The sequence below is a fragment of the Oryctolagus cuniculus genome, chromosome 1, assembly GCF_051225735.1.
Source record: "Oryctolagus cuniculus isolate XC-2025 breed Fujian yellow rabbit chromosome 1, ASM5122573v1, whole genome shotgun sequence".
Taxonomy (NCBI): domain Eukaryota; kingdom Metazoa; phylum Chordata; class Mammalia; order Lagomorpha; family Leporidae; genus Oryctolagus; species Oryctolagus cuniculus.
Genome location: NC_142867.1, coordinates 235822420 through 235850390, shown reverse-complemented (window position 1 = coordinate 235850390; position 27971 = coordinate 235822420). Strand labels below are relative to the sequence as shown.

The 27971-nt window shown below is 68.9% G+C and overlaps 1 protein-coding gene across 3 annotated transcripts; it reads right to left on the bottom strand.

The window, feature by feature from the left end:
• Positions 1–218: 218 nt before the first annotated feature.
• On the bottom strand, positions 219–26698 carry ADAMTSL2 (ADAMTS like 2). 3 transcript variants are annotated; one of them, XR_016226551.1, is made up of 19 exons: positions 26237–26698; positions 24622–24793; positions 24182–24324; positions 23578–23653; positions 22520–22622; positions 21741–21886; positions 21436–21559; positions 19594–19674; positions 17969–18144; positions 14224–14572; positions 13287–13659; positions 9158–9255; positions 7081–7207; positions 5754–5967; positions 5092–5247; positions 4263–4428; positions 3381–3557; positions 1396–1540; positions 219–854 (listed from the first exon to the last, which is right to left on the bottom strand). XR_016226551.1 is itself a non-coding variant. In XM_089322228.1 (19 exons), the coding sequence occupies exons 2-19, from the start codon at positions 24706–24708 to the stop codon at positions 736–738; spliced, it is 2865 nt and encodes a 954-aa protein (XP_089178354.1). In that variant the 5' UTR covers positions 24709–24793; positions 26237–26689; the 3' UTR covers positions 219–735. The 3 variants fall into 3 exon arrangements, 2 of the variants coding, with proteins under 2 accessions (XP_089178354.1, XP_089178370.1); XM_089322228.1 differs by having other exon boundaries at positions 4263–4433; positions 26237–26689; XM_089322244.1 differs by having other exon boundaries at positions 4263–4433; positions 24622–24752; positions 26237–26375.
• Between the last annotated feature and the right edge of the window lie 1273 nt (positions 26699–27971).

Here is a 27971-nt window from a genome sequence, read left to right as displayed (position 1 = left end):
CCCCCGCAGCCCCACACCAGCGGAGGCTCCGCCCACTCTGACCCCGGCGCTGGATCCACTGCCCGCTCTGTCTGTGGCCTTTGGTCTCCGTCTGCACCTGGCCGGCCCCAAACCCCAGGCCTTAGGGAATGAGAGACCCCACACGGCCACGCCCTGGCTCTTCCAAGCCCACAGGGTCCCCCCGCCCCTCCTACCAGAAGCAGCAGAGATCCCACCAGGCCGCCATAAATACGACCGTTTTATTGACATACACGGATGAGTACTGACCGCGGTTACGGGACAAACCCACTGCTGAGAACCACGCACACCGAAAGACGGCTCCCCGGGCTTAAAGTGCAGCAGGTGCCGGGCTGGGCCGTGAGACAGCCCTCCGGCTGACGGGCACCTAGATGCCGGCAGGGACCCGGTGGCGCGCGGGGCTGCCGTTGCTGCCTCCCCCACAGAGCCCGGTCAGGGTCACCTGCCAGTCCTCTGGAGGAGGCCACACTGGAGACGGCCTGGACCCTGGGCACGTCTCACCTCCACCGCTGGGCTCTGGGTCCTGGGGCCCCTTGGGTGGGGGCTCAGCCCCAAACACAGGATCCTTACGACTCTGTACAGGCGCTCGGGGCTCCCCGGCCTGGGAGAGCAGAGGGGGTGGCCCGGTGCTGCACCCCGCCCCCCGGCTCAGGCGCCTGTGGGGTGCCCGGGGCGGGCCCGGGCGGGCACTCGGGTCTCCATGGCTGCGGCGGCGGCCTAGGGGCGGGGCAGCCTGCAGGAGCGGCAGCACGCCTTGCTGTAGTACCAGTGGCTGCACAGGTTCACCTTGATGGCCAGGGCGCAGTTGGTGCCTGGCTGGTCCTGGCAGCTGTCATCTGGGGAAGGGGCATGGGGCGGAGGTCAGGGGTCAACAGGAAGCCAGGGGTGAGAACCCTGCTGGCTGCCCCAGCACCTTGTGTCCTGCCACGGGGCAGCTCTGGCACAGAGCACCTCGGGCAGGGCCACGCGCCCATCACGGGGACCCCAGTGGATGTCGGGCTCCAGTTCTCTGCCGTCTCCCTGTGGACATCAGCAGGAGGGGCGGAAGGGGCGAGGCTGGGGGCCAGGGTTGTGGTAGCAATGCATCCTGGGAGCCCACAGGTGCACAGCCCCCCGCACCGTGCCCAGAGCAGAACCCATCACCGGCACCTGCAGCGTATTCCAGGTGCCCAAGCCAGGACCCCTGTGGGCCAGTCAGGCCCCCGTCCTGGTCCCTCGGCCCCACACTCCCTGCCCCCCTGCAGCTGACCCTCTTCTCCCTCGGCCTCCGGCCCCAGTGGGCCCTCCCCTCCCCCTCCCACCTGCTCAGCCTCGAGGCCCCAGCTCCCGCACCTCCTCCACAAGTGCCCGCCCAGCCCCCAGCCTGCCCCTGCTCACCTGGGGGCTCCGTGGGGCAGGGCTGCAGGTCACAGGCCTGCCTGCCCACGGGCTTCACCAGCGGGTCACAGCCACGCACGATGTCGGTGCCCTGGTAGCACTTCACGTCCCGCATCCTCATGCCCACCCCGCAGGTCTTGGTGCACTGAGGGGGTTAGGGTTAGGGCAGGAGGAAGGCGACCCTCAGCTTCCCGCACGGGCCCCGCCCACCTGGCTGGGCTCGCCACTGACCGGGGGGGGGGGGGGGGGCGCGGGCTGGCCACCCAGAGCTGCTGCAGTTTCCCCAGCTGCGCCGCAAGGGGTGGCCACCTCAGGACCTCCTTGGTCCCCGCTGGGTCTGCGAGGCACCTTCTGAAGCCGGCACCCCCCCCCCCGGGTGCTCCCCCTGCAAAACCCACGAGCGGCTCACACGCTAGGAACGCTGCTCTTGCAAACACTTGGGGAGAACCGACGGGGGTCACTCCCACCAAGGGGGCCTGGGGCAGGGGTCAGGCCTCCCCTCCCCTCCCCTCCCAGCCCGCCCGGCTGTTCCCAGAGGCAGGCCTTGGCCTCTCCAGCCGGTCCCCCCGGTCTGCCTGCCTGCTCCCCCTCTACGCCCCGGCTCCCATGGGCTTCTCCACAAGCCCCAGCCCAGCCCCCAGCCTCCCTTCTGCCGTGGAACGAGCAGGTGTGGTGTGGGAGGGGCGAGGTGGGTCCAGGGCAGGACCCTGGCCTGGGGTTGCTGCGCCCACTGGGCCCCTGTAACACAGACTCCGCAGCTCAGGCCCTGAAGCTGGAGGGCTTGGCACTTGCCTGTCGCCGCTACAGCCAAGGGTAGGGCGCCCCGGGCGGGGGTCTGAGCCTCCCCGTGAAGGTTCCCGGGCACCCAGACCCCTGTGACACGGCGCTTTAGCCCCCGTGCTCCGGCCCTGGGCCAGGGGCCCGCAGAGGCCGCTCTGGGCCTCCCCCCGGCCCCTCCTGAGAGCGCCAGCATGGCCGGCTGGGGAGGGCCGGGCAGAGTCCACGGGCACTGGCAGGGGCCGCCCTCCCTCCGCCCCTCCCCCAGGGGCCAGTCCAGAAGGCTCCTCCTCACCCCCTACTCTGCCCTTTCACTCGGGGGGGACAGGCAGACGTGGGAGGGGCCTCGGGGCTCCTCTCTGAGAAAGGGGGGCCCCTCCCCTTCGGGCACTGCTGGGCCCGCGGTCAGGGCTCAGCTGCCATCTGCAGAGAGGCGAGACCCCAGTCCTGTCTCACCTGACGTCCTCGGGCTGGGAGGTCTGGGGGCCAGGACTGGGGGGGGTCACACCCTCCCTGGGGCCCGCAGCTCCTGGCCCGGGCTCTGCCATTGTGGGGTCAGTGTCTCCGAATCCCACGACCCTGCCTTGGCCGTGGCTCGCCCGGGACGAGGGCTGGGTCCGACTCAGCCCCGCGTGGCCCTGGTGCCCCTGTGGGCTCTGTCAGCACCCCAGGCTGCCCCTGAGAGCTTCAAGGTCAGTGCTAGGGGCCAGCGCTGTGGCATAGCGGGTTAAGCCTCCGCCTGCAGCACTGGCATCCCACATGGGCACCAGTTCGAGTCCCAGCTGCTCAGCTTCAGATCCAGCTCCCTGCTAATGCGCCTGGGAAACCAGCAGAAGACGGACCAACTGCTCGGGCCCCTGCACCCTCGCGGGAGACCCAGAGGACGCTCCTGGCTTCAGCCTGGCACAGCCCCTGCCGTGTGGCCATTTGGGGAGTGAACCAGCAGATGGAAGACCTCTCTCTCTCTCTCTCTCTTTCTGTCTCTCTTCCCTCCTCCTCTCTCTGTAACTCTGCCTTTCAAATAAAAAAAAATATCAAGCAGGCCAAGCCAGGCTGGACGTGAGCAAGCCCACAGGCCCAGCGTGAGAGCCGCAGAGACAGCAGGGCACGTCAGGCTTCCGGCAGGCCTGGCTCTCGTGCCACCTGACGCGGCGCTGGGGAGCAGCTCCCTGGGAGAGGCTGGGGTGGGTCGAGGGCCGGCCGCTCACCTCCGACCAGGGGCTGGTGTACCACTTGAAGCAGGGCCTCTCGAAGCAGGTGCTCTCCTCCGGTGGCTTCTTGGCCAGCCCGCACTCGGGCCCGCTGCGCGTCTGCAGCTTCCCGTTGGCCAGCTCCATGCATAGCACCAGCCGCTTCTTCACACCTCGCCCACAGGTGGTGTTGCACTGAGGCGGGGGACAGACGGCCGGATCAGAGGCCGGGGCCTGAGAGGGCTGGGACGGCTGCCCCTGCCCGGGGCGGGGGGGGGGGGGAGAGGGACCCTGTGACAACAGTGGTCAGTAGCTACAGGGCGGCGGGGGGGGGGGACGCCGGGACCGATGGCGCATCGGCTGAGAACTCTTTGTTCCACAGCCGTTTGTCCCCAAATGGGTTTGATCAAAAGCAGCGGAACCCGAAACCATCTGTTTTGAAACAAATTGGTTAATGACCATTTGGCTGGGGGTGCTGTGGCCACAATCGATTTAGCAGACAACACTTTGTCCCGAGATGATTTGGTTAATAGTGATCTGCTTGAAGGCAGAGTGGAAGCAATTGGTCTGGCGTGGCGGGGGGGGGGGGGGGGGGGGCAAGGCTGGCAGGGAAGACGTGGCCATCACAGCATGGACAGCAGGCTGCCCGGGCCCGCGGGCCACAGGCAGTCACAGCCGGACAGCGCCCGCCCCGTGCCCCATCGCTCGGGCGCCTGGGGGCCCGGTGTGGCCAGTTCTGTGTGCACCACGGAGCCTGCGCCCACTTGGAGCTGGGAGGTCGCAAGGGGTTCCCCGGCCGGTTTGGCTCTGAGTGTCAAATCCATCTCCGCGAACTCTGCCTTCAAAGTGGCTGTTCTCCGACGCCCTCTGGCCAGGCGCCCCCATCTCCGGGACACTCACCCGCTCCCAGTCCTGGGCCAGCCAGTGGGCCGGGCAGTTCTTGTCCCCACAGGGGTGGATGGCCAGAGGCTTGGTCTCCACCTGGCACTGGGACTCGGGGACCACGCGGCCGTCGCTGGTCTTGCAGTACACGTGCCTGATGGTGCGGCCCTGCCCACAGCTCCCGCTGCACTGCAAAAGGGAGACGGCAGGGGCCCGGTGGGGGGCGCTCGGCAAGCGCCCAGCCCCCAGGGAGGGGAAAGCACCCCGGGCAGCGTGGGAAGCGGTTGCCGTAGTAACCACTTTTTAAATAACATTTTCCGTTCTAATTACAGAAATAATGCCTGCTTGAGGAGAAACACACAGGGAGAAACGCACACCTACAGAGAGGGAGGGGCTGCGCAGGGAGCCGGCTGGCGTCTGAGCAGATGAGAGGGGCAGGGACAGAGACGGGGAGACGGGGAGATGGGGAGAGACAGACAGAGACGGGGGGAGGTGGGGGAGACAGCGGAGACGGGCAGAGACGGGGGAGACGGGGAGAGACAGAGACAGGGGAGGTGGACGGAGATGGGGAGACGGACAGAGACAGGGGAGAGGCAGACTGAGACGGGGAGATGGGCAGAGACGGGGAGAGAAGGACAGAGACGGGGGAGACGGATGGAGATGGGGGGAGGCAGACTGAGATGGGGAGAGAGACGGAAATGGGGGGAGGCAGACAGGTCAGATGGGGGCTTTGATTCCTCGGAACTACATGGAGGCCGGCACGCAGGGGCTCCTCCCTCACACCCTTGCTCCAGACACTGGAGAAGCCAGGGGCAGCAGAGGCCAGCCCCGTGCCGGCCGCGCTCACCGGCCCCCAGTCGGACGCAGTCCACTGGCGGTCGCAGGGGGGGCCTGTGCAGTTCTTCTCGCCCACCGGCCTGGTGTTGGGGTCGCACAGCCTCTCGTCCTCAGAGCAGCGGATGTGCCTGGTCACCACGCTGTGCTCCCCGCACTTGGCCGTGCACTGTGAGGGGTGGGTGGGGGCTGGGTATGAGGCAGAGATCCCTGGCTGGCGCCAGTCCCTGCGTGTGCCAGTCCCCACCGTGGCCCTGCCAAGACCCAGCCAGCCCAGGGCCAGCCCTGCCCTGCAGAGGCCCACCAGCTCACCTTGGACCCCTGGGACATCTCCCACTGCCCTATTCTGCCCAGCAACACAAAGAGCCAAACCCCACCCAGCCGGTCCCACCCTCTCACTCGGGCTCCCCAGCCACCCAGGTTCCACCCACCCGCCCCCACTCAGGCCCGCCTGGCCCCACCCAGGCTCCAACTGGCCCCACCCCACCTGGCCCCACCCAGCCCCACCCTCTCAACCAGGCCCCCCACACACACAGGTTCCACCCAGCCCCGCCCCCTCAGGCCCCTGCCCCCGCCCCGCCTCCTCACTCAGGCCCCGCCCAGGCCCCACCTCCTCACTCAGGCCCTGCCTGGCCCCGCCCGGTCCCGCCGGATCCCGCCACAGCCGCCGCTCACCTCCGACCACTCGGACATCTCCCACTGCGGCCCGCAGGCCGGGTTGCGGCACACCTTGCGCTCCTCGGGCCGCACGGCCTCTGCCGCCTCGCACAGGTCGCTGTACACGGAGCTGTCGAAGCCGGGGGACAGCATCTTCCAGCAGCGCACGATGCGGAACTGGTAGCCCTCGCCGCACGTGCGCGAGCACTCACTCCAGCTGCTGGTCTCCCACCTGCCTCGGGGCGGGGCGGCCTTCAGGGACCCCGCGCCTTGTGGCTGGAGCCCTGACAACCCTGCACCCGAGACACGCGGCCCAGCTCCCAGGGGTTGGGCCAGACGGGGAGGGCTGGGGCCCGAACTGGAGGTCATCGCCATGACAACCGGGGATGGGGGTTCCCGGGCCTGTGCCCCCCACGGCCTGGGCTGCCTCCTCCTGCTCTCACCTTGGCACCTTGGGGCCCTGCTGACATGCCCCCCACCTGCCACCCCCTCTCAGGACCACGCCCAGTGTCCTGGAGCCCTGAGCCCCCTTGTGCACAGCTGTGCTCCCCCAGACCCTGGGCGGGGCCTCGTTCTCCACGAGCCCTGGCACAGAGAAATGAAAGCCACGTGTCCAGCAGGGTCCAGCAGGGCCCAGGGGCCCTCGTCTTCCCTGCCCCTCCCAGAAAGGAGTAAGGGCCCCCCCGCTGCCGGGAGCTGGGTGGGTGCTCCCCGTCTCGGAGGCTCCCCCAGCGGCTCTGGGGCCCCGCTCCAGTTCCTGGGCTGGTCCACACCAGGGCACGATGCACCCGGGGCTCCGTCTCTGACCGTGTCTGCGAGGCAGGACAGGAGGCCCGGGACTGGAACACCGACCGGCCTCTGCCCACGTGGGTCGGCCAGCGGCCTGCACTCCCAGGGACACGAGGATCTTTCAAAAAGTTCATGGAAAATGTGCACAGTGAAAACCTAGGCGTGGCTTCCACCGTGTTTTTGCACCTGAAGAAACTTTTAATCTCATTTTCCCATGAGCTTCCGGAAGGGCCTCAGAATCCCTGTGGGTTTATAAAACCCGGCTGCACCCAGCAGAGGTCACCGCGACAGGCGTGGCATCGGGAAGGGTGGGATGCTTCTATCAGACCCCCATGCCCTCCTTCAGGGCCCCCACTGTTCCGCCCGGGGGTCAGGTCTGGCTGCTGTCCAGCAGAGGCCCCGCCATCCCGGCCACCCCGTGGCCACCCGGGCAGGTACCTGGGCTGGCGCTCCCTCCCGGGCGGGTACCTGGGCTGGCGTCCCTCCCGGGCGGGTACCTGGGCTGGCGCTCCCTCCCGGGCGGGTACCTGGGCTGGCGTCCCTCCCGGGCAGGTACCTGGGCTGGCACTCCCTCCCGGCGCAGAACTCGTGCACGGGCTCCGGCCGGGTCAGGGCGTCACAGTAGCTGTCGTCCACCTCGACGCCGTCATAGCGGACACACATGGCGTACGTCGACATGACCCCTAGGCCCAGGGCAAGGGAGGGGCCTGTGAGCCCACGGTTAACCAGAGGGCCGTGGGCAAGTCAAGGGACGGCTCAGAGCCCGGATTCCCGGTCTGGGGACCCGGGCGTCCCCGGGCTCACGGCATCACCGGAGGAGCCCAGGGAGGGCCGCTGGGTGCCTCTGAGCCCTCTCCCCACCCACGACCCCGCACCTGACCTCTCCTCCGCACCCCCTCCCCAGCCCGTGCAGCTGGAACCCAACTCATCCCTCACCATCCCTGAGATGACCCAGAGAGGAAAAGGCCACCAAGTGTCTCACTCACACCCGTTCGCAGCCGCCCATCTTGGGGCAGCAGGTGTACGTCGGCCCATTCCAGGCCCGGCCCCGGATCTCCAAGGGCCTCCCTCCCCCTCGCTGTCATCTCTTCCCCAGGGGAGCCCCAATATGTGAAAGTCGGGGTCCTGCCAGTTCCTTCCGCCACTGCTGTGCCCCAGGGGGCCAAGGGGCCTCGGTGATCACCCCTGGAAGCCCAGCTGGGACCAGACACGGTCACGGCTGCTGCCCTCATCGCGTCTTTAAAGAAGCAGAAACACGCGGTTCCCAAGGGAACACACTTGCCTCCCCCACCCCACCCCCACCCCCACTGCACAGACCCAGCAGCCCGGCGCACACGGGGAGTCCGGAGTGGGTGGCCCTAAGAGGTGACTATGAGCCCCCAGGGTGTGCAGGGACCCCGGCACAGTGGTGAGGCCTGGCCCAGCAGTGGGGACGGTTGCCATCCCAACCACAGGCCTTGACCCTCGCCCAGGCTGCTCGGAGGCCGCGTGAGCCTGCCGCCTGGGCTCGTTCCCCTCTTGGACAGCATCCTTGAAAGCACGGCCCCACCTCTCGCCAGAGCCACTCATCCTGGTCACACTCTGGGCCATGCGCGTCAGACTCCACCTGCCCCTCACCCCCGTTCCAGCCACTCCAACAGCCTGCTGGGTCCTCCTGGGGCCATCAGCAGCCAGGGCTGCCCATCAGGCCCCTGGTCCCCAAGGCCGCCTCGCCCTGGACACACCTGTCCAGCCAGCCGCGTGTCTGGTCTGGGAGGCGTGGGCAGAGGGCGGTGCCAGGCTCATGCTCGCTAAACCCACAAAGCCTGCTTCCCTCTGGCACGGTGCCGGGTGCATGGTAGCCTCGGCGTTCCCGTGCCATCAGCTCTGCGTGGGGCACGAGTCCCGGGACAAGAGCCCCTTGCTCAGCCTGAGAGGCGGGGCCACCCTCCCCGCCCCCATCTCGAGGGTCCATCTTGTGCAGGGGAATGGCCACATGCCGACTGCCGGCAGTCAGACTGCAGGGGCGTCCACGGGCCTGGCCGGCTGGGGACCAAGGGGGCAGCTGGGAGTCGGCTAATCCCACACAGAACTCAATGCACAGCTGACCCCGGGGGTCCCTGCAGCACGCGGCCTCTGTCCTGGCTCTGGGTCTCACACCTGAGCCTGAGCACAGCCGGTGCAGCCGCTGCCCCTGGAGGCGGCGACCAGCGTCTCTCTGGCGGTGTCTGGCCTCATGGCCAACAAGGTGCGGGCCCAATCCCAGCCCAGTCTTCCTGCTCACACATGGGGGGTCTCTGCCCCCCCAGAAGTCCTCGCCTGCACCTGAGCTCCTGGAACTTGACCAACCGAGGGTCTCAGGGTCGACTCCTCCCTCCCTGCATTTGCTCGACCTGTGAGTTCTCGCTCCTCACCAGGACACTTGCCCCAGCAGGAGCCGATGGGCGTGGCCGCAGCTGGGGGAGCCTTTGGGGTGGCTGGACCCGACGGTGGCCCGGTGCACAGTGACACGAAGATGCCAAGGTCTGCCTCCCAAGCTTGCCCCCTACACGCAGTTTGGGACTACCAGGCAGTGGGTGTGCCCCCAGCCCCATGAGGGGCCCCCGTGGAGGTGGGCCCCGAGCGGGCTTCCTGGCTACAACCTGGACCACTACCTGTGGTGCAGGTGGCGCTGCAGGGTTCATGTGACGAGAGCTTCCACCGGTACATGTCGGCCGGACTCACGCCTTGCTTACGCGCCTTGGGCCTGGTCCTGAAAGGAAGTCGAGGAGAGAGGGGGTGAGAAGCCCCCTGCCCACCGTTCCCCCTAACCAGACGCCTGCCCTCAGCCCCGGGCGGAACCCCACAAGCAGGTGCCAGAGCTCCCCGACACAGCAAGGGAGCAGAGATGCGGCCTGGGAGGTGCTGGGGCTCCCTACGGGGAGCTGAAGAATGTGGGGCTCAACCATGACTGCACCCCACACGCAGGCATCCCGCTCCCACCTTCTCACGTCAGTCCTGGATTTCTTCCCACCCGAGAAGGCGGCACCTGTGAGCCAAGAATGTTCCCGAATGCTCTGTTCCCGCTTCCCTCCGGCTGGGGCGCCGGGTGGTTGGGGACACTGGCCACTCGGGCTGCAGCTACCAACACTAAAGAGCTCAGCGCCAGGCATGGGTGTGGCAGCCGGCTTCCGCAGGGTCGCGGGGACCCTGGGCTGGAAGTCTTGGCCGGTGTACGGCGGGCTGCCGCCAGCTACCATCAGGGCACATGGCTGCTTTGAACCGGTCATGTGCCGGGCCTGATCTCAAGCTCCCAGTGCGGGCTCACTCTGGACTCAGCGTGGGCAGCAGGGACGCTATGGCAGTGGGCAGCCCCTGGGGTCCTGCGGCCTGCAGCAGGTCACTCGGGCCTGGTCTGGCACTGGCCCCTTCACAGGGCCATTCCTGGTCCCTTCCTAGGGCCACGCCTTCGGGCGTTCTTGCACTGTGGGAGGAGTGGTGGCGTCGACAGCTCCCACGCTCCGGGGACCCAGGAGACAATCTCCCGACAGGAGCACCAGCGGCAAATCCACACAGTCCAGGAGGGAGGGGACGGGGGAGGGAGGGGCGAAGCTGGGACGTGGTCATCTATTTCCCCCAGCCGTGCCCTCGCCTCGGGCTTCCAACCAGGAGTCTGTCCGGCTTGGAGGGAAGCCCCAGCCTCCTCCTTAAAAATGAGAGGAGACGTGGACGGCAGGTTAAGCCACTGCCTGTGGCGCCAGGAACCCACACAGGCAGCGGTTTGTGTCCCGGCTGCTCCACATCCAGTCCAGCTCTGCTGTGGCCTGGGACAGCAGCGGAAGATGCCCGAGTGCCTGGGCCCCTGCACCCGCGTGGGAGACCCGGATGGAGCTCCTGGCTCCTGGCTTCAGCCTGGCCCAGCCCCAGCTGTTGCGGCCATTTGGGGAGTGGACCTGCAGATGGAAGACCTCTCCCCCGCCCCCTTTTGTCTCCCTGTCACTCTGTGTTTCAAATAAATAAACAAACGCAATCTTAAAAAAAAGAGAGAGAGGCGAAACTTCCAACATGGGAGGGGGCCAAGCCCCGGGGACCTCAGAGCAGGAGAGGACCCGAGGCTGAATCCCTGAAGCTGGGCTCAGAAAACTCCCCTGTGCCACGCCGCCTTACGCCCCCCTGCGCCACGCTGCCCTTGAAACAAAGAGCTAGCCCCTCCCTGCCCTCCACCCGCTGCCACTATCTAATCACGGCTCCCAGCCAGCAGGCAGGAGGGCGCCCCGCCCTCCTGAGGCCCTGGGGAGGCCACAGGTACAGTCTCCCCCCACCACCACCACCAGGATTTACACAACCTGAGAAGCCAAACACCCAGCACATGGGCGACCCTCTCCGGCCCCCACCTCCATCTGGAGGGAGGACACCTCGCTGGGCCAGGGGTCTCCAAATCGCCTGTCACTCACAGGCCCCCCTGCCAGGAGACGCAGACTCTCCCAGCCCAGCTGGGGCGGCTCCCGGGTGACCGGGCTGCTTTCCCTGCTCTGAGGGGCCCACCCTGCCCCGTGTGTGTCTGGGGACAGGCCCCGCCCTTGACTGCTGGGGCTGCTCTCCGATGGACATAGCCTCTCCTTTCTGGAACGCCTTTGATGCGACCTGCTCGCGGCTTCCTGTGCACGGCCAGCTCGCCGGGGCGCAGCTGTTTCGGCCCCGAGGTCTCCCCATGGCCTCCTGGACCCTTCATCTCCCTGGGCCATCTTTGGGAGGATGGCAGGGACAGTGCGTCACCAAGCCTGGCCTTTCTGAGACTGACCAACATTTGAGGGACAGATGCTAAGACCCCGAGACGGGCAGCGGAGCTGAGAGGCTCAGAGACGGGGCCCGCGGATCCCTGGGCTTGCGCTGCACACGAGCCCTGCACCCGGGAGTCGCCCTCACCTGAGCCTGCAGGGGCCCCGTCTGGCACTCCCTGACGGACAGAGGAGCAGCTAAAGCCCAGAGGCCGGCGGATGTGGGTCCAGGGCTTGCCATGCGTCCTGCTTTCCTGCCACGCCACACAGCCAACAGCAATGCCCCTGCCTGATGCTGAACTGAAGAGCTGGGCTCTGGGCCACCAGGACAGGTGTGGCCGAGAGGGGCTGCCGTCTGCCAGCTGCCCAACCCCCGGCCCCTGGGGATCCGGCCCTGGATCTGTGCTGTGCACACAGACGGCTCTGGGGGCAAAGAGGACCCAGGCTGGGGGCTGGGGACGGGACTCAGGCCTGAGGTCCCGGCCGGAGCACACCTGCGAGTGGGGTCTGTGTTGGAGCCTCCTGTTCTCTCCCCTCGAAGCCCCTCACGCTCAGAGCCGAAGCAAAGCCTGTTGCTCCCTGCCAGCCTGAGGGTTTGGGGGTGCCAGGCTCGGGGGACGTGCCCGCTGGGCAGCTGAGTCCTGGCAAGGAAGGGTCCCTCTCGAGCCCTCGCAGCGCTGCGGGGTGGGGTGGGGTCCTCCCGGCCCTGGCCCCAGGCCCCACAAGGGCTGGGCCTCGTAGAGGCCGGGGGGGGGGGGTGCAGCACCCCCGGGGTCCCCAACTCTGCTGCTCTGGACCCTGGCCAATGGCCCAAACCCCTGGCCCCCAACCCGGTCCTAGGGACCCCCGACGGAGCACCGCCCAAGGTCAAAGGGCCGCAGGGGGCTGGCCCTGCCTCCAGGGCCCCCCCACGCCGGGGCGGCCGAGCCCGGCTCCATCAGCTACCACTCTGGCTGCCCACGGCTTTGTCACCAGGGAGCGCCCTGTAGGGTGACAGGCAGGACTGGGGCCACCCTGCTTGCACACTGCCCCTGGTCCAAGGTCAGGCCCCCCTGACCCAGTCACACTGCCCAAGCAACCCCCACTGTGACTGCCCAGGCGTGTCCAGCTGTGCCTGCTCAGGCGACCCCAGCTGTGCCTGTCCAGGTGACCCCAGCTGTGCCTGCCCAGGCATGTCCAGCTGTGCTGCCCAGGCGACCCCAGCTGTGCCTGCCCAGGCATGTCCAGCTGTGCCTGTCCAGGCGTGTCCAGATGTGCCTGCCCAGGCGACCCCAGCTGTGCCTGTCCAGGTGACCCCAGCAGTGCCTGCCCAGGTGACCCCAGCTGTGCCTGCCCAGGTGACCCCAGCTGTGCCTGCCCGGGGGTGTCCAGCTGTTCCTGTCCAGGCGTGTCCAGCTGTGCCTGCCCAGGCGACCCCAGCTGTGCCTGTCCAGGTGACCCCAGCTGTGCCTGTCCACGTGACCCCAGCTGTGCCTGTCCACGTGACCCCAGCTGTGCCTGCCCGGGCGTGTCCAGCTGTCCCTGTCCAGGTGTGTCCAGATGTGACTGCCCAGGCGACCCCAGCTGTGCTGCCCAGTTGCCCAGGTGCCATTGGCCCTGGGGCCTCCGGGGGACCCTCACTGCGCCCTTCCCAGCTGCACTGCCTGCCTTGCTCCCGACCCTCGCTCCGGGCTCCGGCCCCCCCTTGAGGAACCACTCGATCCTCCCTCAGGCCTGTGGTGCAGCTGGAGGCCAGGCCGCCCCCATTCCAAAGCGAGTCCCTAGGGAGCCCCTCCCAGGGCCAGGGCAGCTGTGACAGGTGCAGGGTCACAGAGCTCGGGACCGTGTCTGTCCTGCCCCCCCCCGTGTAAGCTCCATGTCCTGGCACTCGGCGGGGACCTGGGCCTGGGCCTGACGCTGAGGAGGACACACCGAGGGCCAGGCCCCTGCCCTGTTCCCAGAGCCATGGCACGTGGGAGGGCGTGGCTGTCCCCCACTTCCCTCCGGTGCCCCAGGCCCTGGACAGGGCAGGGGCGAGGCCTCCTACCTGGCCTTGTGAGTCCTGTTCCCGGCCGAGGTGGGGAGACTGGCGCTGGTGTTGGGGAAGGGGGCTTCGGAGGAGGTGTTGGTGACCCTGTCGCTGCTGAGCTCCAGGTAGGACCCGGTGAGCAGCTCCGCGCCGGCCCCCTCGTTCTCCTCGTAGCCCAGGTCCAGGCCGTCGGGCAGGGGGCTCCCGGGGCCGCCCGGCGCGAAGATGCTGTTCGCCGTCTCGTTGAGGCCGAACTCCTTCGAGTCGGAGCCGGCACCCAGCAGCTGTCCGGAGATGGCGTTGGCCGAGAGGAACTCCCCGGACGTGAAGTGGGCGTCCACGTCTTGGCCCCCCTTGTCCCCCGCGAGCGCCATCCCCGTGGCATTGTGGTCTGTGGAGGGAGACAGGGCCTCGACGTCAAGGGCTCCCCGACCCAGGCAAGGAGGCGCTGGGCTTGGGCTCCCAGAAAGCGGTTCCTGCCCAGTCAAATAACCGGGTCGGCGCCGCCTGGATGGTGCCCTGCAGGAGCTAGCAGGGGGTCCGCCAGGCCGTGGGCACGGGGACGTCAGCATGTGACCCCCCGGGCCTGGGAATGAGGGTCCTGGGGGATGTCCTTGGCTAAGGATCAACACAGACGGAGCTGCAGGGGGCCGTGTGAGCAGAGAGGCAGGCCCTGCACGCCTGGGCCCCCGCAGCTTGGGCGCCCCATCCCCTCCAGACACAGGCAGGCACCCCACTTCTCTAAGCCTAGTCTCCCCATCTGGGGATAGCCAGAGACGGCCGGCCTCGTGTCCATGGGGTCCCCATCTGTGGGTGCAGCCAAGCACGCATGAGAGAGCTGGGTGTGTCCTGAGCCTGCACCAAGCCCCTCGCTCCAGCCAGCCCCAGGCCTGGCCCCTCTGACCAACCTCCCTTGGGAGGGGCCGAAGCCTTGCTCCCACCCGCTCTGGGTTACCTCGGAAGCCCTTGGCCCTGGGAGGGCCCTCGCAGGCTCCGCCACCGCCGTCGCCGCCGCCACCACCGCCGGCTGGCTCGCACACCTCGTTGGTCTCCTGGCCCCTGCCCAGGCCCAGCTCCAACTCGGGCCTCGGGGGCCCAAACAGGCGGTTGTCCAGGCCCAGCCGCTCCGAGGAGGCCGGGCCGTAGAGGGAGCCGTTGTGCCGCACGAAGCCCAGCAGGCCGGCCCTGCCCAGCTCCCGGCTCTCGGCGCTCTGGGAGGCGGGCTCCGGGAAGCCGTAGTCGAGCGGCTGCAGCAGGGTGTACTCGAAGGTGATGGAGGGGCTCTTGCCGTTCTGGTTCCACACCTGGGGAGAGAAGCCGCGCCGGGCCCTTCCTCACTCCTCTCCCCTCCCACCTGGGCCCCCAGCTCCCGGCTAGCCTCCCCCGAGGACGGCACGTGCCCCATGCCAGGGGCAGCCCGGACCCCAGGCTAGGAAGCAGGGGCACAGAGCAAGAGGGGCGGCTGGAGTGGCCCACCCTGGGCACGGAGGTGAGGCGCCCCCCGTGCTTTCCTGAGAAATAAAGACAAAAGCGCCAGCAGCTGCGTGGGGCCGGCACTGCCCCAGCCTCCCCGCAGGGCCCCCGGGCCAGGCTGCTGGGCTGTGCAGACCCAGGCCCGCCTCGCTCTGGGACAACCCCCAAGGGCTGGGACAGTCTCCCAGTGAGACAGAGGCCTCTGCGGAGCCCCCGACGGCGGCCTGGCTGTCTCCCTTCCAGCACCGCCGTGGTGGGGGTCCGGGTGCTCCTGGGAAGCAGCCCACACACTGGGGGTCCCTGAGGGGTCGAACACAGAGACCCCTGGGAGGCAGGGGTGCCGGCAGTGCACACTGGGGCGGGGAAGCCAGAGAGGAGAAACGCACCATGGGGCAGCTCTCGGGGACCAAGCGGTGGTGAAGCCGAGGAGGAAGAGGAGGAAGAGAAGGAAGAGGAGGAAGAGGAGGAAGAGAAGGAAGAGGGGGAAGAGGGTGGCGCAGCCCCGCCCAGGTCACTGCAATTTAGACCGAGCCAGGCGCCAGCTTGGTGGCCATGGGGAAACGCACACATCCTACAGCCTGGGGACAGAGCAGGCGACGAGTCCCAGAGACCCAGAGCCGGCCAGCCCCTCACCTCGCCAGTCCACATGCCCAGCACAGAGGCCAGCCTGGAGCTGGCAGCCCGGCCCTTGGGGATCAAGGTCAATGACCTTCGCTCCTCCTCTGGGAGGAGGGGGGGGGGGAGGGGGAAGAGGGGGAGCAGAGGGAGGAGGGGGAAGGGGGGAGCAGAGGGAGGAGGGGGAGGAGGGGAGGGGGGAGGAGGGGAGGAGGGGAGGGGGAAGAAGGGGAGCAGGGGGAGGAGGGGGGCAGGGGGAAGAGGAGAGGACAGGGGAGGGAGAGGAGGGGCAGGAGAGGGAGGAGGGGGAGGAGGGGGGAGGAGGGGGAGGAGGGAAAGATGGCGGTGGGGAAGGAGGGGGAGGAGGAGAGGATGGGGAGGGGGGAGGAGGGGGGAGGAGGGGAGGGGGGAGGAAGGAGGGCGGAAGGGGGGGAGGCCTCGGGGAGACACAGGTGGCCAGGTCTGGGGAGAAGGACAAAATGCAATGTCATCTCGCTTGTTAGCGGTGCCCATCGAGCAGCCGCCACGGGGGAGGCTCCCCGCCGTGGCCAGCGTGGCTGTGCCGCTAACGTGGGCCGGCGCTGGAACCCCTGCAGCAGGTGCACGAGTGGCATCACCGTGGTGGCACGGCCCTCGCACACTCGTCGCTCACCGGGGCCACTGCAGCTTCGTCCCCTAAGCACGGCCCAGCTGCGTGACCCAGCACCACGCCGCCCGCCCGAGACCCCTCAAGTGGTTGCACTTGACCCCTGTGTCCCGGGGCAAGTAGCTAAGCTTATCCCAAATGCGAGGCTTCCTTTGCCGCCCACAGGGCCTGCGGTGCCCAGGGGGCTCAGATCCGAGAGGTAGGGAGCCGCGCAGCAGTGCACTGGACCGCGGGACCGGCGGTGAGCACTGCCTGGGCAAGCCAGGGAAGGCGGAGCCACAGTGCGGCTCAGACAAAGTCCCGTGCGAGGACCGGGCCCTGCATGCCAGGAGGCGGGCGCTTCCACCGGGAGACAGCAGGCTCGGGCTGCCTCGGGCCGCCTGGGCACCCGGCCATCGGAGCAGGCCCCGGAGGCCAAGACAGGGATGGACACTGTCTGAAGCGTACTGGTGCCCTGCTGGTCCAGGGGACAGCTCTTGGCACCTGCAGCCCCACTGTGATGGTAGCCGGACAAGGACAGTAGCCCTGGATTGAGAGGCCTCTCCCCAAGTGAGCCACCAAGGGGTGCCAGCCAGGGGCCGGAGCGTGCAGAGGCACGGAAGAGATGGACGCTTTGTGGGCCAGCTGCATCCCCAGACCAGCGGCCCCTCAGAGCATGGACCCTCTCCCCGGTGGGTGCCAGGGGGTCTAGGTAGTGCTGCCGGCCCAGGCAATCTCCCTGTGCATGGTGCAGACATGGGCAGCAGCAGACACTGAGCTGTGCCCCAGGGACACGGCAAGGCTGGGCCCCACCACGGACACCCCGTCAGCCAGAGGGAGCTGTCCCTCACATGGCCATGTCCCCACAGCACAAGTGCACTCAGCTACGTGGGAAGTCCCCTGCCCCGATATGAGGCGACCCTGACCCGCAGGCCGGCCTGGGCCCTGCCGGCAGCCCTGGGCCCCTGGCTCCCTCCCGCGGGGCCCCGACCCCCTTCCTCAGTCCCTCCTGCATGCAAACCTCCCGTACCCTGACCTGCAGCCTGGCTCCTGCCATCAGAGGGGACACCAGGGCCAGTCCCCCTGGAGGGAGGCCCCAGGCAGGCCAGCTGGGCACAGACACCAGTGCCTGCGGGGCTGGGGGCCGCCCAGGGAAGCTGTTCAACAGAGCCGGGGCAGATGGGGGCCGCTGGCCCACTCCCACAGCAGCACAGGACATCCCCTTCCGGGCCCAGCTGCTGCACCCTCAATGTGGCGCCAGGAACGAAACAGCCCAGGCAGGGGGGCTACGTCCCGCCCCCAGTCCATCAGCCTCCCCAGGCTGCGGAACACAGGGTCACCGTCTCAACGCCGTCTGATCCCCGTGGGCGAGACCTCTCAGTACAAGGACACCCCAGAAAGTCCGTGGAAAACGCAGATTCTTTCAGATTCTGTGCCCCTAAGTGGACTTCTTTTAATTCTGTGTTCCACGAGCTTCCAGGAGTGACCTCGCGGTCTCGGCGCTGGGCACCCAGCCGCCAGGGCTCCCTTTCCAGGGGAAAAAAGCTCTTGGTAGGCTGGGCAAAACTCACCCACACTCGTCCCGGAGCCACATCCCAGAAGCTTCCAGAAGTGTCCGGAAGACCGAGCGTCGTAGGAAAGCAGGGCCGGGAGAGGGCCGGGGCCACAGCACTGCCGCCCCAGCACAGACATCTGTGTCCCCGAGAGGCAGGGAGCAACGTGCAACCAACCTGGGCCCCCACGTGTGGACGGGGGGTGGGTCCAGCCACTCGAGGGGTCCCCGAGGACAGTACCTCCTTTGCTGCCACCGCGGGTGCAGCGGGGTGGAGCGGTGACAGCAAGTGGAGGGGTAGGGGACTCGCAAATCTACGCGCCAGCGAGACTGAGTGAGCCAGTGGCTGAGGGAAGGCAGCAGCGAATGACAAGGCCCGAGCACGCGGGGGGGCTGCCCCTGCACGCGCCTGCGCCCGAGCCCACGGCCACGCACCATGACGTTCAGCCCCTGGTTGGTGGGCCCCTGCGCCACGATGTACTCGATGCCCGTCTCGTACACGTCCATGGGCCGCCGGTACTTGACCACGGTGCCGGCGATGTTGAAGTTCTTGGGGCTGTCCACCTTGTAGTTGCCGTTGAAGAAGTAGGAGCCGGCTTCATCCGCCAGGGCTGGAAGGGACACGGCCACCCGGTCACGTGGGCCAGCGCCCCAGGCCCGGAGGCTCCGGCCAGCTCCGGCCAGCTCCGCCCCTACCCCACCCCCACTGCCGGGCCTCCCGCAGAGACCCCACAGACAGGAAGCTCCGTCTCATGGGAGTCAGACACCCTGCCAGGGCCGGCACATTCGAGCTCGCCTCCCTGTCAGCGTCAAATAAACAGCCAGCAGCCGGCTGCCCTGAAGGAGGGGCGCAGAGGGAGTGCCCAGGGCAGCGGGCGGCCTGTGGAAGGGGCGCCGTGGCCAGCAGGTGTGGGCTGGTGCTCCAGCCTCGTGCTGCCAGACTCACGGTGGACGCTGAGCGGCTGCTGCCTCCAGCCTGCCCGTCTTCCGGCGCCCACATGGGCTGACACTGCAGCCCCAGCCTGGCCGGTCCGGGGGCATTGTCCTGGGAGCCGCCTGGAGCCGGCCAGCTCTGACCCCGCTACAGGGACGATGACACAAATATGTCTCCGTTCACCCCATCAGCCTAGGGCTGGGCTGCCCGCGTTCTCGGCCCCCCTCTCGACTGTCAGTGGACACCCCCGGGCCCAGCTCAGGACAGAAGGGACCACAAGCAGCAGCCCAGGCCCCCAGCAGCCCCGTCCCCGCCCTGGGGCCTCAGAGCCTCCCGGGCTGGGGACGGGAGGGAGGGAGGAGATAGAGCCGGCTGCCGGGGACACTCTGTCTTCCAGAGGATGTCCTCAAAGACCGTTCCAGGAACTGGCGCGTGGACAAGAGGACTGCCGCGTCCAAGGTCCCTGATGCAACACCAACAGAGGCGCCGGCGCAATTAATTTATTATCCGACAGACGAAACAAGCAGGACGCGTCTGCCTGGAAGACGCCCCAGCGAGCGGCCTGTGGGGGGGGCTCGCCCGGCCCCCAGGTATGCGGCCAGGGTTCAGCTCGGGGCCCCTTCCTCCCGCGGCTCTCCCAGCTCGCAGGCCGCCGGAGGTATTTCCACGCGTCAGCTCCGAGAACACGCTGTTTCCTGGCCTCGCCACTGCCCCAGCGACCGAGCGAGCGACAGAACAGCGGGCCTGGCCGGAGGCCCGCTCCCCACGCTCAGCCGGGACCAGCCCCAGAGCCTGCAGCCTGCGCGGCCGCCGGAGAGGCCCAGGCTGGCTGCCGCCAGAGGGCAGAATTCCGCAGAGCGCCCCCCTTTCCCGTGCCGCCCCCAGTCCCGGCTCCCGTGCGGCCGCTCTGAGACCTCCTGTCTGTGCCGGCCGGCTCAGGACGGGCAGCTCACTACCTGGCGTCACCACCACGCCCCCGCCCAGAGCTTGGGGTGGTGCTGGTGAACTCAGCTTCCTTGGGACACCCACCCCCAGTAGCTGACTTGAGCTCTGGCTTCTGGGGCCCACCCCCCTCCCAAAGGAAGGGGCCCAGGGCCCACCGCCCCCCCCAGCCCCGCCTACGCACCCAGCACATCGGCCGACTTCTTCCTTTCTACTATCTGGATGTCTCGGGCGCCAGCCGGGATGTGGGTCACCAGGGAGTAACCTGCAGGACGCACGCAGACGGTGAGCGGTGGGGGCCGCCTCTGGGTGCCCTCTGTGGCGGTGGCATCCCCCAGGGAGGAGGAAGCCCGGCTGGGGGGGGGGGGCGGGCACCACCTCCCGGGCTCCGTGTGGGGGAGGGGCTGCCTGTGGGCTGGCGCAGCCTCCACGAAGGTGAACCAGGCTCGCCCAGGCCGTGCAAACACCTGTGCTGCACCCCTTCCTACAGTTGTTGGTGCCTGTCCGGCCCCTCCCAAGTGACTCCATGGACCACAGGCACCAAGCGCCAGGGCCCCCAGGCCTAGGGTCGGCACCTGCCCTCGGTGCACGGCCACCTGCTCAAGGCGGAGGCGCCCTGTGCCCCAGCAGGCGTCAAGAGCGCTGGCACCCTCATCCTTTGACACCCAACCTGTTGAGCCGTGCGGCTGGCAGGGCTGGCAGAGGGAGGCAGGAGGAGCCCGGGGGGGCTGGACCCTTCCCGGGAGAGGAACAGGCTCTCAGGGCTCCAAGGTCTGTGGGGTGCAGGTGCCCCAGTTCCTGTGCCTCTGCGGGGAATGGAGTCCTGGGGCGGAGCCGCCGCACACCCGTCCATCTCCCTTCCTCGTCCAGGACGCACAGGGCCCCACGCTGCAGCAACAGGCTCTTACCCCGGACAGGGAGAGGGGCTCTGATCGGCAGTGGGGCCCCCGGGGCAGGGCTGGGAGGGCGCACAGCTGTGCACCTGCCTGTTCTCCCGCCAGCCCCAAACCCCCAGGCGGACAGCCCCTCGAGGACAGACCCTGTCGGCTGCCCACGGTGCCTGGCGCACCCTGCAGACGTGCAGACCTGGCCAGCCTGCTCCCCACGTGAGGCCTCCGAACAGCCTCTGCCCACCGTGCCTGGACCGAACACTGGACCTGCAGCCCTCATACCCAGTCTGGCTGCCCTGCCACACCCTCTGCTCGGTCCACCACGCCCAGCCCTGGGTCCACATCCAAGCCCCAGCCTCCCCAGTGGCCACTGCTGGGACCTCCTGGAACCGACACTAACTCCACACTTGCCATGCCCTGCCAGCGGCACCTGCCATGGGCACAGACCACTGGCCACCCGGGAGGCCGGGCCGGAGAGGAGCCCCTGGCACAGCAAAGGCAGCGGTGCGTCCGGGAAAGGAGGGGCCCTGGCTGGGCCTCTGAGACGCGGGTCCGACAGCTGAGGGCAGAATCTGGCGTGCTCAGAGTCGAATCCTGACTCAGCTGTGTTACCAGGACTCACGTCTCGGCTTTTCCTGGGGGTGTGGCATTAACACGGCTGCCTCCAGGGTCAAACGTGACCACCAGGTGGGCGTCTGGCCTTGTGGGTAAGCCGCCACTTGGGACTGCCGCGTCCCTAATCAGGGTGCCTGGGTTACTATCTGGCCTCTGCTCCCCATCCCAACTTCCTGCCAACACACGCCCTGGGAGGCAGCGGGTGGTGGCTCAAGTTCTTGGGCCCCTGCCACCCACTTGGGAGACCTGGACGGAGTTCCCAGCTCCTGGCTTCAGCCCCAACCCAGTTCAGGCTGTTGCAGCCACGTGGGGAATACACCAGCAGGTGGGAGGTGTCGCTTTGTCTGTCTGTCTGTCTGTCTCAGTATCGCTGCCTTTCAAGTCAATGAAATAACTCTCAGACGTCTGATCCCAAGCCAAGACCCCTGTGCTACTCCATGGGGCCAGCAAAGAGCAGCTCGAGGAGGGGGCAGCCCCGCGGGAGGAAGCTGACCCGGCAGCTGGGCTCCCAGAGTCCTTACCCAGGTGGGCGTTGCCCTTGCGGTAGTTGCCGGTCACGTGGGTGCAGCTGCTGCCGTTGCCCTGGCACACGCCGCACTTGTCCAGCGCGAGGGTGGAGAAGAGCACGCCGTCACAGCCGATGGGCTGCAGGAAGAGGAGACGGCCGCTGGGAGGGCGCTCGGCCGGGCCGGAGCCGGGGCCGCCCCTCCGCACACGCACGCGCGTGGGCCGGCGGGCGGGAGAGCCGAAGGCGGGCGGGCGGGCGGCACACGGGCGGCACACGGGCGGCACGGCCAGCCGTACTTTTGCTACAACGTTTAACAACCTCACATTTTCCAGACACGCAAACTCCTCGCAGGTCAGTGAGCTTGCAGGACGTGCCGTCGCGGGCGGGCACCATGAGCTGCCGCTGGCCGTCCACGGTGGTGCAGTGCAGGTCACAGGGCTTGCTGGAGATGTGCACGTAGTCGTCTGGGGGGCGAGACGGGCGGGGGGTGGGGGTCTCAGCAGGCGCGGGCGCCGGCTGCAAGGGGCTTCCCCTCTCCACTGTGTACGGACGGGGAAACCGAGGCTGGACGGCCGAGGGGACCTGCCCAGGCTCCCTGAGTTCCAACCTCTGTCTCCTTGCGAGTGGGGAGGGGAGGTGCCTGGGACCCCTGCAGCACCTCACAATCCGCAGGAGAGCAGAGCCAAGCCCGTGGCCCCGCACCCCAGTCGCTGCCCTCGCCCGGTGGGCAGGAGAGGCCGGCTCAGTGATGCTGAACTCCTTTTCTTCACCCCAAAAGCGGGGAGAAGGAGGAAGGCACAGCCCACCCTGGCCACCTCACTCGGTTCCCGTCCGCCCTGGGAGCCGTAGACGGGACAGTCCCACTGACGGCCGAGGCCAGGCCCACAGGAAGCGGCCCCGTGCTCTGTACCGGGGGAGGCCCAGGCTCTGGAGCCCTGGGGCCCATCCTGCTTCTGCAGCGGACCCTGTGGCCTTCCACAGAACCCCTGGCCAGGGGCCTCGGGCTCCCCACCTGCCCTCCCACTGCGCGCTGGAAGGGGGGCCACCTCCCACACTCGCTCCCTGCACGGGTGGGGGGACCCCAGGGCCGCAGGTACCGGGGTACAGAGGCTTCCACTGGTACGTCCGCCCGTTGTACACATGCGAGTTGAAGGAGACGCACTGCTCCTCCCGGAAGCTCCTCCCGTCCGGCGGACACTCCTGGGCGGTGGGGACACAGGGGGAGGTGGCTTCAGGAGGAACTCGGCCAAGGCCGAGACAGGAAGTGGCTGTAGCCAGGGTGCCTGCACAGGGGCCGAGGCCTGAGGTGGGGGCCCCCAGGGCTCCAGGCCTGACCCTTAGCTTCCTGCCACCCGGCCCTGTCCCCGCCACCCAGCCCTGTCCCCGCCACCCGGTCCTGTCCCCGCCACCCGGCCCTGTCCCTGCCTCCCGGCCCTGTCCCCGCCACCCGGCCCTGTCCCTGCCACCCGGCCCTGTCCCTGCCACCTGGCCCTGTCCCTGCCACCTGGCCCTGTCCCCAGCCGTAAAGCAGAGGGGAGCCCCAGGTGGCTCTGCTGGTGCCGACACCTGCTCGCCCTCCATCCAGGGCAGACCCTGTCCAGGCCAGCACACGTGGGCCGCACAGGAGAGGCACAGGAGGCCCCGGGCCGGCCACTCAGGGCCAGGGGTCAGCCCCCGACTGTAGCATCCCGGGAAGGCAGCTGCGGCCGCTCACCCCCATGCAGCCCGTAACTCCCGGCTCACGCAGCCTTGGGGCCACAGTCGCTCCTGGTGAGACTGCTTTACTGTCCGGGTCCCCGCTCGGCTCAGCCCCGTGCCTCGGGGGTCCCTGGGCCGTACTGGCTCAGACTGACCTTTCTCCCTGCTCTGCCCCCAGCACTGAGAGCAGGTGGGAGGGGCAGTGGAGCTGGGAGCCCCCTGTAGTCCCCCAGCGAGCACCAGCACCAGGAGTGCAGATGTCCCAGGGGCCCCGGACCCACCCCTGAGCCTGCACGTGGAGACGCATGGGGCATGACACTGCAGTCTGTGACCCGAAGGAGGCCCAGCTGCAGCCGGGCTCCGGTGGTCCGAGCAGACCCAGGACGAAGCCCCCGGGACCTGCTGCAGCTCGGGGAGGAGGCAGCAGGGCACGGCTGCAGCCTGGATTTGGCCTCACCTGCACTTGGCAGAGTTGGTACCGCTTGGATGTGCCCGTGCAGGTCCTGTTCCCCGCTCCCATGACGGACTTCCGCCTGTGGGGAGTTGCAGGGGCACTGAGCAACCCCGCAGCCCCTGGGTTCCAGAAGCCACCCCCCCCAGACTCCAGGGGCTCAGTGCACGGCAGGGACAGTGACGAGCATGGCATGGCCTCAGCCCGGAGCCAAGGGCACACACGCGGAGCCTCCTGTGCCCTCAGCAAGGTGAGGGGCTCCAGCTTGCCGCCCAGCGCAGAGGGGGCGCCTGGTGCACAGAGAGGCTGACGGCCTGCCCGGGGTCTGCACAGCTTGGACACCAGGTCCGCTCCGCCGTGGAGGCTGCTGCCTCGTGCACCTGTGTCCTCCCTGGGCTCCCCCAGACCAGGCCAGGGTGGACCTCACCCTCCAGCGATGGAGCCCTAGAAGCGGGTGTCCACCTGGGCACCCACCAAGGAGCCACCTCCCTGCTGAAGGCCAGTGGGGAAAGCAAGCCGCCGCCCACCCCAGGGCCACGGCCACCTGCAGGAGCCTGGCTGCCCTGCCCCCGGCTGCCACGCCCACCGCCCGCCCCTGGGGCGCTCGCACCTCTGCTGCAGGCAGTGTCGCTCCTGGGACATCACTCCGCCTCCACAGCTGCGGGAGCAGGCGGTCCACTTGGTCCACTCCCCCCACCAGGAGGCAGTGGCGTCGGCGCCGCCCTCCAGACTGTTGGATGTGGGGCTGTTGTCCTGGGCGGGAGGCCCCCAGAGGGTTAGCAGGAGGGCCCGGCTGCAGGGCCTGCCCCACCCCAGCTGAGGGCACCGCTGTGCCCGTAGGCTGGGTCGCTGGGCAGCCTGGGCTCACGCCCCCTGCTGGCCTGGGAGGGGTCTCCTGGGGAGCTGCGGCCTGCAGGCGCTCCCTGATCTTGGGGTCAGGGTATGGGGGGTCATGAGCCCTCCTTCCTGCGAAGCAGCCGGGCCCCGCCTGCGTGGAGCGCCCACGGCACCTGCTGAGCACAGGGTCCCCGGACGTGCCGCCCCACTCACCGTGGCCTCCATGGACGCCGCACCCCCAGCCACAACCGCCACAGCCAGCAGGGACCAGGCCCAGCGCGAGGGCTGCCGTCCGTCCATCCTAGCGAGCGAGGCCCAGCTCCTCTTCCAGCTGACCTGGGGAGCTTCAGACAGAGCCCTCAGCGTCCACCAGCTGCCCCGGCCACTGGGGGCGGAGATGGGGGGTGAGTGCCGGGACGTGACGGCCCCAGCGTGTGCCAGGGGCGTGCCACCGCGCTCTCTCGGCGTGCAGGGGAGGGCGCCACACTTTCTGATCGCCTGGGCTCCCAGGAGTGGGCTGGGAGGAGACCAGGAGCGGCTGGCGGCTGGCGGCTGGGGGCTGGGGCCCAGGCCTGGGCTCCGTCTCCCCCCGGCGGGGCACACTGGGCTCACTGGACACGGGAGAATGGGGGGGCGTGGCTTTGCCAGGCCCTTCCCCTCCCCACTTCAGTCTGCTCCCCCACTCCTGGACCCCCCCGAGGCCCAGGCCCTGGAGAAGCCATGTCTCAGTTGAGCACCCATATGCACAGCACCCAGCGAGAGCTGGTGCCGGGGACGGCAGAGCCTAAGAGAAGATGGAATTGGGGAGGGGGCAGGGGAGGCCCAGCTCATGCCAGCATGTCAGGGCCACACGGTTCCTCCCAGCAAGACAGCACCCTGGCCCCAGGACCAGACTGGGTTGGCGAGGAGGAAGCCTCCCGCCTCCAGGCCCTCGGCCTTGAAGGGACCTCTGGTGGCCCCTGTGCAGGGTTTGTCTCCAGGCCTGAGCGTCCCTAGCCAGAAAGTTAAAGAACATGTTCCAGAAACCACCAGCAGTACCAGGGCCCAGAGAGGGATGCCAACTTGTCCAAAGCCACACAGCACAGCACCGAGTAGCCCCTGAGGACCCAGAGCAAACTCGAGGGCTTGTCCCCTCATCCGGCTGATGGCAGGGCACAGCGGGTTTGGGGGTCACCCCCACTCACCCCAGCAGCCTCTGGCCAGCTGGCGCCTCCCGGCAGGCCGAGCACCTGCAGCGGAGCCAGGCTGCCCCTACTCCAGCACGGACGAGGCCTCCGTGGAGTGGGGAGCAGGAGTCCTCCAGACCACGCACCCACTGGCCGGCTGCCCCCAGCCCAGCTGGCCGCCCCTCCCCCACAGGCCCTCCCCTACACCCCGGTCTGTGGCACAGAGCCCCTGCCACAGTCCCATTGGCCCCCGGTGCCCCCAGCCCCTGCCTGCGGGCTGGAGACAGGTGCCGAGGGCCTCACACTTGGTTTTCATTAAGGCTCCCAGACACTGCTGGCTGCCGGCCAGGCCTGGCTCACGCGGGATCCATCCCTCCTGGGGTCCAAAAACAGCCACCGGCCAGCGGGCCAGGTTTCCAGGGGAGAGCTTCAGGGGCCCAGGCTGGAGCGGAGGGGCCACCCTGCACTGAGCTCACGGCCGGACCCCTCCCCACGAGCCGCCCCCCCCCGTTACACAAGGGCTCCCCGGGAGCTGGGGGTGACCTGCCCTGGCCCACTGGCGGGCAGCAGGCAGGCGGGGAGTGGGGGTGGGGTGGGGTTGCGTCTCACCCCCCAGGAGGGCGGCTGCAGTGAGGTGGGGGGACAGGGGCGAGGTGGCCTACCTGGCCCGGCTCAGCAGGTTGGTCCTCCCAGAGCAAGGGGCGAGGGCTGCCTCGGGCGGGCGCCAGGTGCGCTGTGGGGGAGGCGCCGATGCAGCCGCCAGCTCCGCCTCTCTCCCGTCCCCTCCTCCCCTGGCCGCCTCCCTCTCCCACTTCAAAGAGCATCCAAGAGCCGGGTTCCCGGGAGGGGCTGCAGCCCAGTGGCGGCTCGGCGGCCCGCGGCGGCCTTTATAGCTGTCAGGCAGACGGGGAGGAACGCACGCTTCCCACCAGGCCTCGCCCCCGCCCGCCGCCGGCCGGCCTGGCGCACACTTTAACCCGCTCTGCGCCTCTGGAGCCCGGCCAGGCCGGCCCAGCTGCCTGCTGGCTGCCGCTGGCGGCCGGCGGCCCGGGGAGCCTCGAGCAGGGAGGCCGCCCGCCCTGGGCCAGAGCTGGGGACCACATGCTGGGTGTCCCCACACAGCAGCCGCGGCCAGCCTGGGGTCACAAGGCAGGCTGACCAAGGCAAGCCCCGCCCCGCCCGTCCAGCTTCTGCCTCCGGAGCCAGGCCCAGGCCCCGGCGCCCCTGCTGATGGCAGCTCCATTTCACAGGGGGGAAACTGAGGTTCGCCAGCCTGCCTGGGACAGGTTGTGCTGAGAAGCGGAAGGCCAAGCAGGTGGAGGGACTGCCGGAGACGCGAGTGAGCGCGCTCCAGAGAGGGGGCAGACGCCCCGTGGCCCGCCGACCAGACGGCCGCGGTGGCCAGAGCCCGCGGGGGGGGGCCCGGGGCTCTCTCTGCGATGCCCAGCACCAGCTTGGCAGAGCTCGGCCGCCTGGCTGGGCCGGGGCCAGCTGGGCAGCCCCTGGCGGGCCGCTGTTCCTGCTAAGTCAGAGCAGGGGCAGGGCCGGGGGCCCAGCGCTTGCGCCCCTCTGGGAGAGGCCGCCCAGAGCCCACCCTCCGGGAGAAACCAGCGGCAGCGCGCCAGATGCGGGGTGGGGGAGGGGCAGGCCTCTGCAAACTCCAGAGAGCAAAGGAGCCGCAGAGTAGGGGCAGGCCTGCCCCCTGCCTGACCACCGGCCGGCAGGAGAGTGACCCGCCCGAGGGAACCCAGCACCTCTCTCCACCCTGCAGGCTCTGCGCTTGCGGAACCCGGAGGAGCTGACCCCCCACACACACACACAAACAGTGGGGGCTGCGGGGCTGGAGCCAGACCGTAGCCCTCCCATTCCCCCAACCCAGGCCCACACTGCCCCCTGGGGTCTGCAGGCGGAAGTGCAGACACGGGAGCCCTTCCAACCAGCACACGCCTGCACGCACGCACGCACGCACGCACGCCCGTGTTCCCACTCACGGACGCACGCTGGGCTCGCACTCATTCCGGGAGCCCTGCCTCTCCACCCTCCTCCCCTCCGGCCCGCCGCCAGGGCCCCACGCCCCCTGGCACTGTCCCCACACTCTCCCCATGTTTCTGGCTTCCGCATCCAGCCAGCACCAGGGTGACTAACTGTTTCCCCGGGAGGGAGCTCCCAGCCGAGGACCAGCACAAACACCCCCAGTGTCCTCTCTCGGCTCTGCAGGATGGCTCGGGCTGGGCCTGGGCCGCGGGCCCTGGGGCCAGCCAGCTCCTGGCTGTGTGACCTCTGCAGGTGTGTGGCCCCAGCTCGCTCAGCCACTGCACTTCTGCCCCACCCACCCTGACCTCTAGGAGCCCCCATTCCTGAGGTCCACAGGAGGCCTGACTGCTGCTTGGGATTCCT